The sequence below is a fragment of the Eptatretus burgeri genome, chromosome 8 (assembly GCF_056783735.1).
Source record: "Eptatretus burgeri isolate ZD-2024b chromosome 8, Ebu_testis_v1, whole genome shotgun sequence".
Taxonomy (NCBI): domain Eukaryota; kingdom Metazoa; phylum Chordata; class Myxini; order Myxiniformes; family Myxinidae; genus Eptatretus; species Eptatretus burgeri.
The window spans coordinates 10,695,427-10,709,148 of record NC_140968.1 but is presented as its reverse complement, the minus strand read 5'-3'; the positions used below and the strand labels follow the sequence as shown (position 1 = coordinate 10,709,148).

At 43.1% G+C, this 13,722-nt stretch overlaps 1 protein-coding gene across 2 annotated transcripts in view; it reads left to right on the top strand.

The window, feature by feature from the left end:
* The window catches only part of LOC147021082 (uncharacterized), a 119,015-nt gene that overhangs the window by 11,089 nt on the left and 94,204 nt on the right, over window positions 1-13,722 (top strand). For both annotated transcript variants that reach the window (XM_085890828.1, XM_085890827.1), the window contains exons 5-7: window positions 682-856; window positions 5,307-5,434; window positions 6,883-7,182. In XM_085890828.1, coding sequence (XP_085746954.1) covers window positions 682-856; window positions 5,307-5,434; window positions 6,883-7,182 — 603 coding nt within the window. The remainder of the gene's footprint in view (window positions 1-681; window positions 857-5,306; window positions 5,435-6,882; window positions 7,183-13,722) is intronic.

The following is a 13,722-nucleotide window of genomic DNA, read 5'->3' as shown; positions in this document are numbered from 1 at the left end:
CATCCACAACAGCTGGACACTTGCTCTGAGTCGAATGTAGTGTATATGTGAACTCCATTGGGTTATTTTGAGTGGTTAGAGAGAAAAGGTTAGATTAGATATTGTGGCTTTCAGCTGTAGTAATGTGTTGTGGTCATTGCACCTTGAATCTTCATGCAATAAAGAAAAAGGGCCTCCAAGAGTATAAGAGACTCAGGGACATCTGTTTATTATATATATACCGGAAATTGCTGGGGGAGACTCAAATGATACAACATCAACTTGAGAAGAAGAATAAGGATATAAGGAACTTGATGATGGTGCCAGGTTATTCATAGCTGTGTTGAGCAAGCTGTTAGGTGGTTAGATTTTAACTCTCGTATATCTACTGAAGTTTATAATTCAAACAATGACTTTCTAGTTGGAGTAATATGGTGCTTCAATGGCTTTACAAACTTTCCACCAATGAGCAAACGACATATTGTTTTTATGTTTTAAAAATACAATATGCTCATTGGATTCTTACAGTTATTGCCTGAACAATTAAAATATGATTATCAACAGGCAATGAGGTCAAATAGTGCTGTATTGTATGTTTCATTGTCACAACAAATGACTTGTTGGTATTGTTGCCATATTGGCATTCAAGATCCTCAAATATATTGGTGCTATTGACCAATTGTAATGATGATTCGCCGCCAGGTGTGGTGTTTCACTACCGCGTGAGGGATGGTCGCTACACACTCAACTACACAGAGGCACAGCAAGCTTGCTCTGATATCGGAGCAATTTTGGCATCGCCGGCCCAGATGCAAGCGGCATTTCAGGACGGCCTTGACAACTGTGACGCTGGTTGGATGTCTGACCGCTCCGTTGGGTGAGATTAATGTAGTTTGGGGGTGAAGAAGGGGCTTAGGAATACTAGCAATAGCAACAAAAGCCAATTCATTAATTGCATGAAGGAGCCATTCATTGTTTTACATGCACTTTTTGCTTAACCATGTGATCATTACACCCTGTGCTCTTTGCTGGTGCTCCGCAGTACTGGCTTTGCAAAAAAAAAAAAAAAAGCCAGATTGCCAGGATTTTCCTCTTTCCCCCTTCTCTCCTTCCCACCAGTATTATACACTGAGGAATTAACTTCTGGCTGTAACTGTGCCGGTCTCTGCCCATATGCACCTGGTGTGGGGCAGCTTGCGAGAAGCTTTGCACACACTCACTACTTTGCCACTCGAGACCGGCATCCGCTCGGATCATTTCTGACGAAGCACTTGGACTCATGAGTACAAGGCACAACCTTCAGTAATTAATTTTTTAAAGCTTGGAGTTTGAATTCCAAACAAAAATCGCTCATTGTTGCCAGGCGTTCAGGAATACAATATGATGCCCAGTTTATGTTGCTGTAGTTGTAGTTAAACGAGTTCACCATCATTGAGACATTGAAAATGGCCTTTCTACCCTTCAAGTCTGGTCGCTATTTAGTTCTGCCATCATCCAAGAAACATGGACTTGAAATTATAATTGTGAGTAATGGAGGGCCTTTTCCATGGGTAAAAAACCCCCAAATAGTTAAATAAAACAGAAGCAATCCAGGAATTGCATCAGTGTTCCATCTCTCAAATTAATGTTAAGCCGGATGTCCTGTCGGCTAGCATGAGTTGGTGGAAAATAAAGACCCCCCCATGGGCACTTTTGATGAATAGTAGGCGAGTTATCGCCGCCATCCTGAACAAGTTACAAATTACTCCCGAAACTGCGGGTAGCAAGTTGTCTGGTCTTTTCGAGTATTCCTTGATAGGATGTTACACTGAGTGCTATCTGAGAGTGTGATTGCTTTGTGGGCTCAAGGGGTCAGGGGGACATGTGGGAGTGAGAATGACTGATTTTGACAGGGAGGGAAGGGTTCATGGATTAAGAGTCAAGAGGACTGGGACTGAAAGAAAAGTGAAAATAATAGGGGGAAAACAAGAAGCGACGGAACATTAGGTAAGTAAATGAAAGCAACTTTGAATGTTTGGCCTCCGTTCCATGCCATTTCTATTTTAAAGTGTTATAACTTTCGAACTACCTCTGCCATCGAAGGTGGACAAGGGTTATGTTTTCATCCCTGTCCGTTTGTCTGTAAACAGGATATCTCAAAAAGTTTGGACATATTCTGACGAAATTTGATGGACAGGTTGGGCGTGTGAGAAAGAAGCATCAATTCGATTTTGGTGAAGATCCGAATCCGGATATGAGTTTTTCAAAAAAATTTGCCAAGTGATTCTTCACCATTGAGAGATGGGACCAAAAACGATATGTAAAACGATTTCGAAACATTGTGGACGAGTTGGTTGGGTGACAAGAACAAGCCGATTACATTTTGATTATGGTCCAGATCCAGATCCTATCAGTGGGATCAAAATCTTGATGCATTCAGCCGAGGCAGAAGTCCACGCTCTACCGAGCGCCGGTCTAGTTGCATTTGCTATTGTAATAATTTATGGCAACAATGATGTGGGGGAGACACGTCAGGAGTTCGTTTTCATTGCAGAACTCTCACATTGATGTTGTTTAATCAATTTATTTTTTTTTTCTTTCTTTTGCTTGCCTTCCCTGCTGTCGGGGTGCATTTGGTGCATTTGTCCAGTCCAAATTCCATTTCAATACGAATGGAGTATTATCTTGCCATTTTTTTTATTGTTACATTTGTTGTTCATCATTTCGTACGGAAAGTTTAGATCTCCCACATAGAGCAGGTGTGTGACATTTGTGGATTCGATGACGTCCATGTACTCAGGATCATTGATAATTTTTGCCGAAGTGGTCCAAAGCTAAACAGAAATGGGGAGCGACTATCTAGTTGTAAAATAACTTATTGTATGAGTAGTTTAACACGTTGACTGCCAACGACGAGTATACTCATAGTGCTCGGTGTACCACATTCTGTCACTGTGAGTATTCTAGTAGAAAATATTACGTTATTGTATTGCATTGCAAACATAATATGCTGCCGTACGAGATAACACAACAATCAATCTGCTGGCAGTTCGGTGAACATAAATCTCTGCAATAATAATGATGATCATCATTATCAATCTCCATGAGAAGTTTTGCCACTTCATCTACATTCATTCATACGTGCGATTTTGGAGGGTAACAACAAGTAACAAAAAAGAAAAAGCCCGTGGTACCTAGCACATGATGTACCATTAGCAAGATGTAATACCATGGTCGATTCAGTGCTAAAAATAGTCCCACCAGGTAGGTCGTACCTGGCATACGGAATTGAAAATCTTGTCCCACTGCCTGCGACGAGTTTTCTCATAACGTGGGGGTTTTCCCAGCAATGGATAAGAAGTGAAGTTAGATTTGCTCAAAGAAGGGTACAATTTGAAAAGGGATATGTACATGTATACTTGGCTTGGCAAATGGGAGTGGGTGTGTATTATAAGAGTTGGAAGTCAACGTGTTAACAACTGAAATGTGGATCATTCCTTCTGAGTGTTTTATAGTATCAGTGTTGTGCTCCGTCGTTTCCTTGTATTCTTTTTTGGTCATTGATATCGGGGCCAGTTTTGTACAGTTCCATACATTGTGTGACCCACTGTGTTTAGGATACTATAGAATCCCTCCTTAGGCTTGTTTACACCACATATTTGAAGCCAATTGGAACAGGTCGGGGCTGTGTGAAGTTGAGTTCAAAAGCAGTCCGATCGGTCATGGGCTCGGCATTGATTGTTAAGAGTCACCCACTTGAACATCAGGGCTGTCGTGGCTGATTTGGGCTGTGTAGAAATGGCCATTCAATGTCATTACATTACTTTATTTATGAGCAGAAAGAGGAAAAATGGCGGACATTCTCGAGCCTGTACAGGCTATAAGAGTCTGCCTCAATGCTGGTCAACCACACACGTACGTATAGCTGTTGGTTTCACTTTGGTACAATGAGCTGTTGCATAGTGTTGATGAAGCGGTGCATAATGTCACACGGAAAAACAAAACAAAACACATATGACGTATTATTTATTGTTGGACAGGTATGGTATGAATGCCAAACACACATTATTGGTTCACTTATGTCTATCTGTCTGTATGTCTGTCTGTCCTGTCTATAAGTGTCAATTTATGATCGAGGAACAACAATTTCATTCAAATATTATATCTTGAACACGGAACATAAATCGGAAAACAAACTTGTGGTTTAACAGTACTATGGCTCGGAATTTGTCCTGATTATTCATGTACAGAGACAAGTGACATGAGTTTTTTTTTTAATGGAAGTCATAAAGGAGACAAACAACAAAGCCAAACAGTGATAAACTTCCAGAATGTTTTTTCAACAAACTTTAAAATCTTAATTTTATTAAAATTTAATGATTTACTTGAACACTGTAGAATACAAATCACCTTTTACGTACTTTCAAAATCATTCCATTTAGCAGTATTTGGACAAAATATTACGTCATCAAGAAATCACGGGGGTAATGTGTTCTATGAACTCTCTCGTCTTTTTTAGTTTTTGAGTATGGCTTCGGTAAGCAAGAGATGGTTGATAATTCTGTGGCAGTTTCTCTGTCACCCCCTTTTTCTATGTTTTTGGCCTGTAGTTTTGAGGCATTTGTGTTTCCTTTAATTTTGCGATCAAAAAACTTTTGCTTTCTGTGAACCATTTGTCCAGAGTTCTTTCCCTTTTGAATTCTTTGCTTCATCCCTTTTCCTTCTTTCACTCATCACATTCACAGTGGATGCAGGTTCGAATGCTGCAGCGATCTGTCAATCTGAGTTTATCTCCATGGTTTGTGCTCCAAATCCTGTGTGTTACAATGTAGGGATACTATATGTCGCTCCACTGGAGCTAGAGATTAGGGCATCTGTGACTTGCACTTTGAAACCATAGAATCTATTAAACCAGAAAAGTTTTGTCTTTTATCGACCACTGAGGTATAAATCTGATTTATTTTACAATTGAGCAGATTGTTCATGGTTTGACCATTTAATGGTGACCTAACTTTCTCCACCTTCCCACTCTCAATCCCTTGATATTCCTGCAGGATCTGACATGTTAATCACCGGACCAGATAATTGCTCCCCTGTCCCATGATAATCTGTACACAAAGCATTGTCTCCCCTCCTTTCTAAATGTTTTGCATCCCATTCTTCCCTCTGTCAAGTGCCGCGTCTGTTTTCGATCAGGGAACGCCCCAAGACAGTAACTTTCCGTCTTCGTCCATTCCTCAAAATCACACTTTTGGTGAAAAATCTTGAAGAATGATCATGAAGAAGGATTTACCCATCAATCATGAAATGTCACAAATTAATGTGACAGAGACCCATTCTGACCCCAGGTATCCCATCACGACACCGCGGAAGGGCTGCTTTGGTGACTTGGGAGATAAACCCGGAGTGCGTTCATACGGAGTGAGAAATCCTTCAGAGCAGTATGATGCCTACTGCTTCGCAATGAGAAATAGAGGTACAGTCATATGACAATATACTATTTGTACTATATGAGTGCGAAAAAACATTAAATATAAAAATTCTTGTTTTGTTATCATCATGACAATTTCCTGATGTCCCAGGCAAAAATGCCACAGTTAGAACTATAGTACATGAGAGTAGTACTCTCATGTACTATAGTTGGTAACAGGTCCTACTACAGTAGTCTGCAGAGAATTACTACAGGAAAGGAATGATATTTTTGCCTGGGGTCTCATTGGGTACTCACTGTTCATGGAGCCTTTTGGGGGCAACCCTGGAAGTTATGGACCAGAGATTTGGGTTAATAAGGTAAATTGGACCACCTTTCAAGATAGTCAATACCCTCGAGTCAAAATCTCTGAGTCATGTTATAATCGTACTTTCTTCAAGTTTCTCGGAGTAGAGGATTACTGTTAACTTTGACAGAAATACAAGTTATATCATTAATATTAATACTAATACAGTAGTTATAATAACGTATGTGCAAGAAAAAGAATATGTGATCATACGTGATCTACCAATATAAAACACAATGTGTGTTTGTGTATTTGTCTGTCCCCCTTAATAAGGACGATTTAAGTAGGGTTTTAAAGGCCAATCTTTTCACATGACCGTGTATTCACTACAGTCTATTTTTCAGGATAAAACAACTCGAAAAACGATTTTCATAAAAGAGTACTTTAATACGTCTCTTCTTTTGGAAATGTAGACAGTGACTTGCAACCAGGCAGTGTACAGAAGCATTTAAAAAAATAACAATAAATACAAGGTGCTCTGACATTCTCTGCACATGATGTGAAACTTGCACAGAATAAAACGAGTGTTCATTTAGGTACATAGGATGCCGAATAAATAAAGGAGATAAAAGCACACTTGACGCTAGGCCGAGGCTTCATACTTTGGCACGCTCACAAGGCTGTACCGTCAAAATGAAACGTTCCAGAATATAAAGAAAATAGGTACATGTGGCGTTTAAAAATAATGCTTCTTGCTACAAAACATCATATCTTTGAATATTTCGAATATAATAATTCCAACCCATCATTTTTGATGGGCTTTTATAATAGGAATAATAATTATAATCCTCAAGATTTGAAATGTAATTATTTAAGCACAAACCTTTTATACATCCGAACCTCGAATATGGATAAACATTATCCGAGCCAGTAACAATTGGACAATAATATATATTATTTGCTAATTATATATCTGTTTGAACAACAACGGTAAGGATGTAATCCATTATGTCAGCACTGATGTCGATAAAGACCACTGAACCTTAAGGTGGTCACATACCAGGTTATTTCTGCTTCTCAGTGCAAATTATTTTATTTAGATACCATCGGGTTTGTAACTTTAGCGGCCAGCAAAGCAGGCAGTTTCCAAACTGAAATCGTATCCCTTTGATGTCCATTATGCTTACGACCTGCATGTTGTCCACAGGAAGAATCGTCCATTTCACTGCCCCGAACAAGCTGACCCTGGAGGAGGCTCGGCTGATTTGTAAGAACAATAGCTTTGTTTTGGCAAGCCCAACACAGCTGTACAGTGCCTGGCACCATGATAAGTTTGATTACTGCAACTTGGGCTGGCTTGATGATGGCAGTGTCCGATACCCCATCGTCACTCCGAGGGAACGATGCGGAGGAGACATAGCAGGAGTCCGCACACTTTACCGCAATCCCATTAAACGTACTGGGTTTCCAGATTCGGACCTTCACTACGATGCCTATTGCTTTGAAGGTGAGCCATTTTGGGGGATTTTTCTCTTGATGTTGCTTTAACCACAGAGTATTTTAATATCCCAGAACCTATTGCCTTTGGGGTCATTATTGATTAGAGTAAGTTAAATGAAGATGATTTCACCTGCATATTACACGATGATACACATTGCTCTTCCAGGATCCTACATATAGTTTTTACACACCAAAGAATATAAGTTTTAGTCCGAAGAATCCATGTTGTTCCGAGCAAAAAATCCAAAAGAAAAAAGATGCCAAAAAATTTGCAAAAGATGCAAAAAGTTGTATCCAAAAGACCTCAGTCCAGTCCAAAAGGTCCAATTGACTTTCCCCAAGAAATGATGCCCAACAGTCCAATTTACTTTCATGAGAGAATGAAGGTCCATAAGACCTTCTTGCAGTGATCCAATCACAAGGATTCGCCGAGCGATACAGCCCTTGCATATTTGTGTACTTCGATTTACTTGAAGCAAGTTCAAACTCACACCACGGATCTGCACAGAAGAAAGGGAGCCAGAACATTTACAAAAAATAAATGCATTTACTTAACGACTACACATGTATTTGTAATAACAATTCCCCTTATTACCCTTGGAAAGTCATATCATGTGAATGTTAACGTTGACAAACTAGCATAGGTCATGTAGTTATATAAGCAAGATTAAAAATTTAAAAAAGAGTTTAAAACTCTTCCTCGCCAATGCAATAAATAATCATAAGTAGAACTTTGATTTTACTCCAAGTCCTTGGGCTGAAAAATATGGAGTGTGAAGAGGTACAAAAGGACAAACACACAAACAGTGGCATTGGGGGCTCTTTCTGTCATTAACTCTCTCGTTAACATCAAAATGACAGTTTTTGAGGCTTTGAACCAACAGGAATAGAATGGGCTGGTGGAAGGGGAGGATGAGGGAAAGATCACGGTTTCTCTGGTCAAACGTAGCAAAGCACTCACTTCTGGCAGCCTGACCACCACACATAAGATGATTCCTGGGAACTTGATCATCACACAAAGGATGATTCCTGGGAACTTGAACACCGCAAATAGGATGACTCCTGGGAACTTGACCACCGCACATAGGATGATTCCTGGAAGCCTGACCACCACATGTAGGATGATTCCTGGAAGCCTGACCACCGCACATATGATGATTCCTGGAAGCCTGACCACCACATGTAGGATGATTCCTGGGAACTTGACCACCGCGCACATAGGATGATTCCTGGGAACTTGACCACCGAACATGGAATGATTGCTGGAAGCCCGACCACTAAACATAGGATGATTCCTGGCAGCATGACCACCATACATGGGATGATTCCTGGAAACCTGACCACCACATGGAGGATAATTGTTGGAAACCTGACCACCGAACATAGGATGATTCCTGGAAGCCTGACCACCACACATAGGATAATTCCTGGAAGCCTGACCACCACACGAAGGATGATTGCTGGAAACCTGACCACCGAACATAGGATGATTCCTGGAAGCCTGACCAGCACACATAGGATAATTCCTGGAAACCTGACCACCGCAAATAAGATGATTCCTGGGAACTTGACCATTGCACAAAGGATGATTCCTGGCAGCCTCACCACCACACATGGGATGATTGCTGGAAGCCTGACCACCGAACATAGGATGATTCCTGGAAACCTGACCACCGCAAATAGGATGATTCCTGGGAACTTGACCACCGCACATAGCATGATGCCTGGAAGCCTGACCACCACACGTAGGATGATTGCTGGAAGCCTGACCACCGCACATAGGATGATTCCTGGAAGCCTGACCACCACACATAGGATGATTCCTGGCAGCCTGACCACCGAACATCGGATAATTCTTGGAAGCCTGACCACCGCAAATAGGATGATTCCTGAGAACTTGACCACCGCACATAGGATGATTTCTGGCAGCCTAACCACCACACGAAGGATGATTACTGGAAACCTGACCACCGAACATAGGATGATTCCTGGAAGCCTGACCACCACACATAGGATAATTCCTGGAAGCCTGAACACCACAAATAGGATGATTCCTGGGAACTTGACCACCGCACTTCGGATGATTCGTGGCAGCTTGACCACCACACATAGGATGATTCCTGGAAGCCTGACCACCACTCGAAGGATGATTGCTGGAAACCTGAGCAGTGAACATAGGATGATTCCTGGAAGCCTGACCACCACACATAGGATAATTCCTGGAAGCCTGACCACCGCAAATAGGATGATTTCTGGAAACGTGACCACCGCTCATAGGATGATTCCTGGCAGCCTGACCACCACACATGGGATAATTCCTGGAAGCCTGACCACCACACATAGGATGATTCCTGGAAGCCTGACCACCACACATAGGATAATTCCTGGAAGCCTGATCACCGCAAATAGGATGATTCCTGGAAACTTGACCATTGCACATAGGATGATTCCTGGCAGCCTGACCACCACACATGGGATGATTGCTGGAAGCCTGACCACCAAACATAGGATGATTCCTGGCAGCATGACCACCATACATGGGATGATTCCTGGAAACCTGACCACCACATGGAGGATTATTGCTGGAAGCCTGACCACCGAACGTAGGATGATTCCTGGCAGCCTGACCATCGAACATAGGATGATTCCTGGAAGCCTGACCACAAAACATCGGATAATTCCTCGAATCCTGACCACCGTAAATAGGATGATTCCTGGAAACTTGACCATTGCACATAGGATGATTCCTGGCAGCCTGACCACCACACTTGGGATGATTGCTGGAAGCCTGACCACCGAACATAGGATGATTCCTGGCAGCCTGACCACCATACCTGGGATGATTCCTGGAAACCTGACCACCACATGGAGGATGATTGCTGGAAGCCTGACCACTGTAAATAGGATGATTCCTGGGAACTTGACCACCGCACATAGCATGATGCCTGGAAGCCTGACCACCACACGTAAGATGATTCCTGGAAGCCTGACCACAACACATAGGATGATTCCTGGAAGCCTGACCACCACACATAGGATGATTCCTGGCAGCCTGACCACCGAACATCGGATAATTCTTGGAAGCCTGACCACCGCAAATAGGATGATTCCTGAGAACTTGACCACCGCACATAGGATGATTCCTGGCAGCCTAACCACCACACAAAGGATGATTACGGGAAACCTGACCACCGAACATAGGATGATTCCTGGAAGCCTGATCACCACACCTAGGATAATTCCTGTAAGCCTAAACACCACAAATAGGATGATTCCTGGGAACTTGACCACCGCACTTCGGATGATTCGTGGAATCCTGACCACCACACATAGGATGATTCCTGGAAGCCTGACCACCACTCGAAGGATGATTGCTGGAAACCTGAGCAGTGAACATAGGATGATTTCTGGAAGCCTGACCACCACACATAGGATAATTCCTGGAAGCCTGACCACCGCAAATAGGATGATTTCTGGAAACGTGACCACCGCTCATAGGATGATTCCTGGCAGCCTGACCACCACACATGTGATAATTCCTGGAAGCCTGACCACCACACATAGGATGATTTCTGGAAGCCTGACCACCACACATAGGATGATTTCTGGAAGCCTGATCACCGCAAATAGGATGATTCCTGGAAACTTGACCATTGCACATAGAATGACTCCTGGCAGCCTGACCACCACACATGGAATGATTGCTGGAAGCCTGACCACCAAACATAGGATGATTCCTGGCAGCATGACCACCATACATGGGATGATTCCTGGAAACCTGACCACTAAACATAGGATGATTCCTGGCAGCATGACCACCATACATGGGATGATTCCTGGAAACCTGACCACCACATGGAGGATGATTGCTGGAAGCCTGACCACCGAACGTAGGATGATTCCTGGCAGCCTGACCATCGAACATAGGATGGTTCCTGGAAGCCTGACCGCAAAACATCGGATAATTGCTGGAAACCTGACCACCGCAAATAGGATGATTCCTGGAAACTTGACCATTGCACATAGGATGATTCCTGGCAGCCTGACCACCACACTTGGGATGATTCCTGGCAGCCTGACCACTACACATAGGATAATTCCTGGAAGCCTGACCACCGCAAATAGGATGATTCCTGGGAACTTCACCATTGCACATAGGATGATTTCTGGCAGCCTGACTACCGAACATAGGATGATTCCAGGAAGCCTGACCACCACACATAGGATGATTCCCGGCAGCCTGACCACCGCAAATAGGATGATTCCTGGAAACCTGACCACCACACATAGGATGATTCCTGGCAGCCTGACCACCGAACATAGGATGATTCCTGGAAGCCTGACCACCGAACATAGGATGATTCCTGGAAGCCTGACCACCGAACATAGGATGATTCCTGGAAGCCTGACCACCGAACATAGGATGATTCCTGGAAGCCTGACCACCCCAAATAGGATGATTCCTGGCAGCCTGTCCACCGCAAATAGGATGACTCCTGGTAGCTTGACCACCACACATAGGATGATTCCTGGGAATTTGACCACCACACATAGAATGAGTCCTAGGAATTTGACCACTGCACATAGGATGATTCCTGGCAGCCTGACCACCACAAATAGGATGGTTCCTGGAAGCCTGACCACTGCAAATAGGATGATTCCTGGCAGCCTGTCCACCGCAAATAGGATGACTCCTGGTAGCTTGACCACCACACATAGGATGATTCCTGGGAATTTGACCACCACACATAGAATGATTCCTAGGAATTTGACCACTGCACATAGGATGATTCCTGGCAGCCTGACCACCGCAAATAGGATGGTTCCTGGAAGCCTGACCACTGCAAATAGGATGATTCCTGGCAGCCTGACCACTGCAATTCGGATGATTCCTGGAAGCCTGACCACTGCACATAAGATGCTTCCTGGCAGCCTGATCACCAGACACAGAATTATTTCTGGCTGCCTGATGACTGCACAAAGGATGCAGATTTGCTGTATTTCAAGAAGAGCCCAGATACAGCTGTAAACTCGAACGGCACTCGGTGGGGCACATACCTCTGCCCTGTAATGCCTGATCCACGATAACATATCATGCCCAATACATTTTTGAGATATCATGCTGTATATCGTTTTTGAGCCCTATATCTCAATGGTGAAGAATCACTTAAAAAATTCTAGTAGTCAGATCCGGAACCAGATCTTCACAAAAATTGAATTAATTCGTCATGGTCACACTCCCATCCTGTCCACCAAGTTCCATCCGAATCTGTCCATAACTTTTTGAGATATCGTGTTATATATTAGTTTAGCCCTATCTCTCAATGGTGAAGAATCACGTAAAAATTATAGTAGTTGGATCTGGATCCATATCTTCACCAAATTCTAATCAGTTCATCCTTTTCACACACCGAACCTGTCCACAACTTTTTGAGATATCCTGTACAAGACAAACAGACAAAGGGGTGAAAATATAACCTCCTTCACCTTCGGCGGCGGAGGTAATGATGTACTGTACATGGAGCACAGCCTTGCCCAGACCCCAATTCCAGGAGCAGCCGTTTTCTGCACTGGTTTTGCGTGGTGGAGCATGGATGTACCCAGCTCTCCAAACGCAATCCCCTCCGGCTTCGGCTTCAACATTTACCAACTGCTGTACTTCTCAATCCCAGCAAACTCCCCACGCTGCAATACAAGTGTCCATAGCAAAAAGCCAATCTGAGACAGAGTTTAGACCACAGATCCTTCCAGACCAGTATGCCTCTTTTCCCACCACCTATCTTGCTATGCTGGCATTATTGGAATATCTATGCTTTGGAGAACTGCCAGCACATGTGTTCTTATCAGGTTCTAAAGGTTTTTGAACAAGTCTTTTCCGCTGATGCAACTTGCTAAAAACAATGAATGGTATTTCCTGAATTTTAAATTTAATTGCCTCCCAGGAGCTGCACATAAGATCCAAGGGAAGGACAATAAGGACGAAAAGAACAAACACTATAATCTCATTCAGAAAACGCTTGTAGAAAATTCTAAAAAGTAAAGCAAATACCTCTACATGGAATGTACAAAGATAACAAGAAAAAGAGCAATCAGAGATTGCAGACCTTCACCAGGATTTGTTTTGTGTGGTGTTTGTGTACTGGTGTGTTACGTAATTAGTAATAGACATAACTGGAACTGCCACTTTATAACTGCTGGCAGTGATGACCGGGTACCAAGATGTCTCGCTTTGACCCAACCCCTCTTTGATTAGACACTTGCCCCTGACCCATGTCGTTTATTATTAAATTTAATTCAGAATGAGATTAAAATAAATTCAATTCGAATCAAATGGAAGACCAAGTCGGTCTCTCTCTATCGAGTGCGGCCTGTGGCTGCTGGTTGCATCATTGGTTGGGACGCGGCTATGCCGCTGATGCAGGTCCCCATTACCAGTACACTGGTGCTCATTTTGCTGACCTCGGAAGGATGAACAGGCTGAGTCAACCTCCTGGTGTATTTTAATTCAGCAGTCAACGGGGCTTGAACTCGGGACTCTAGGATCCCT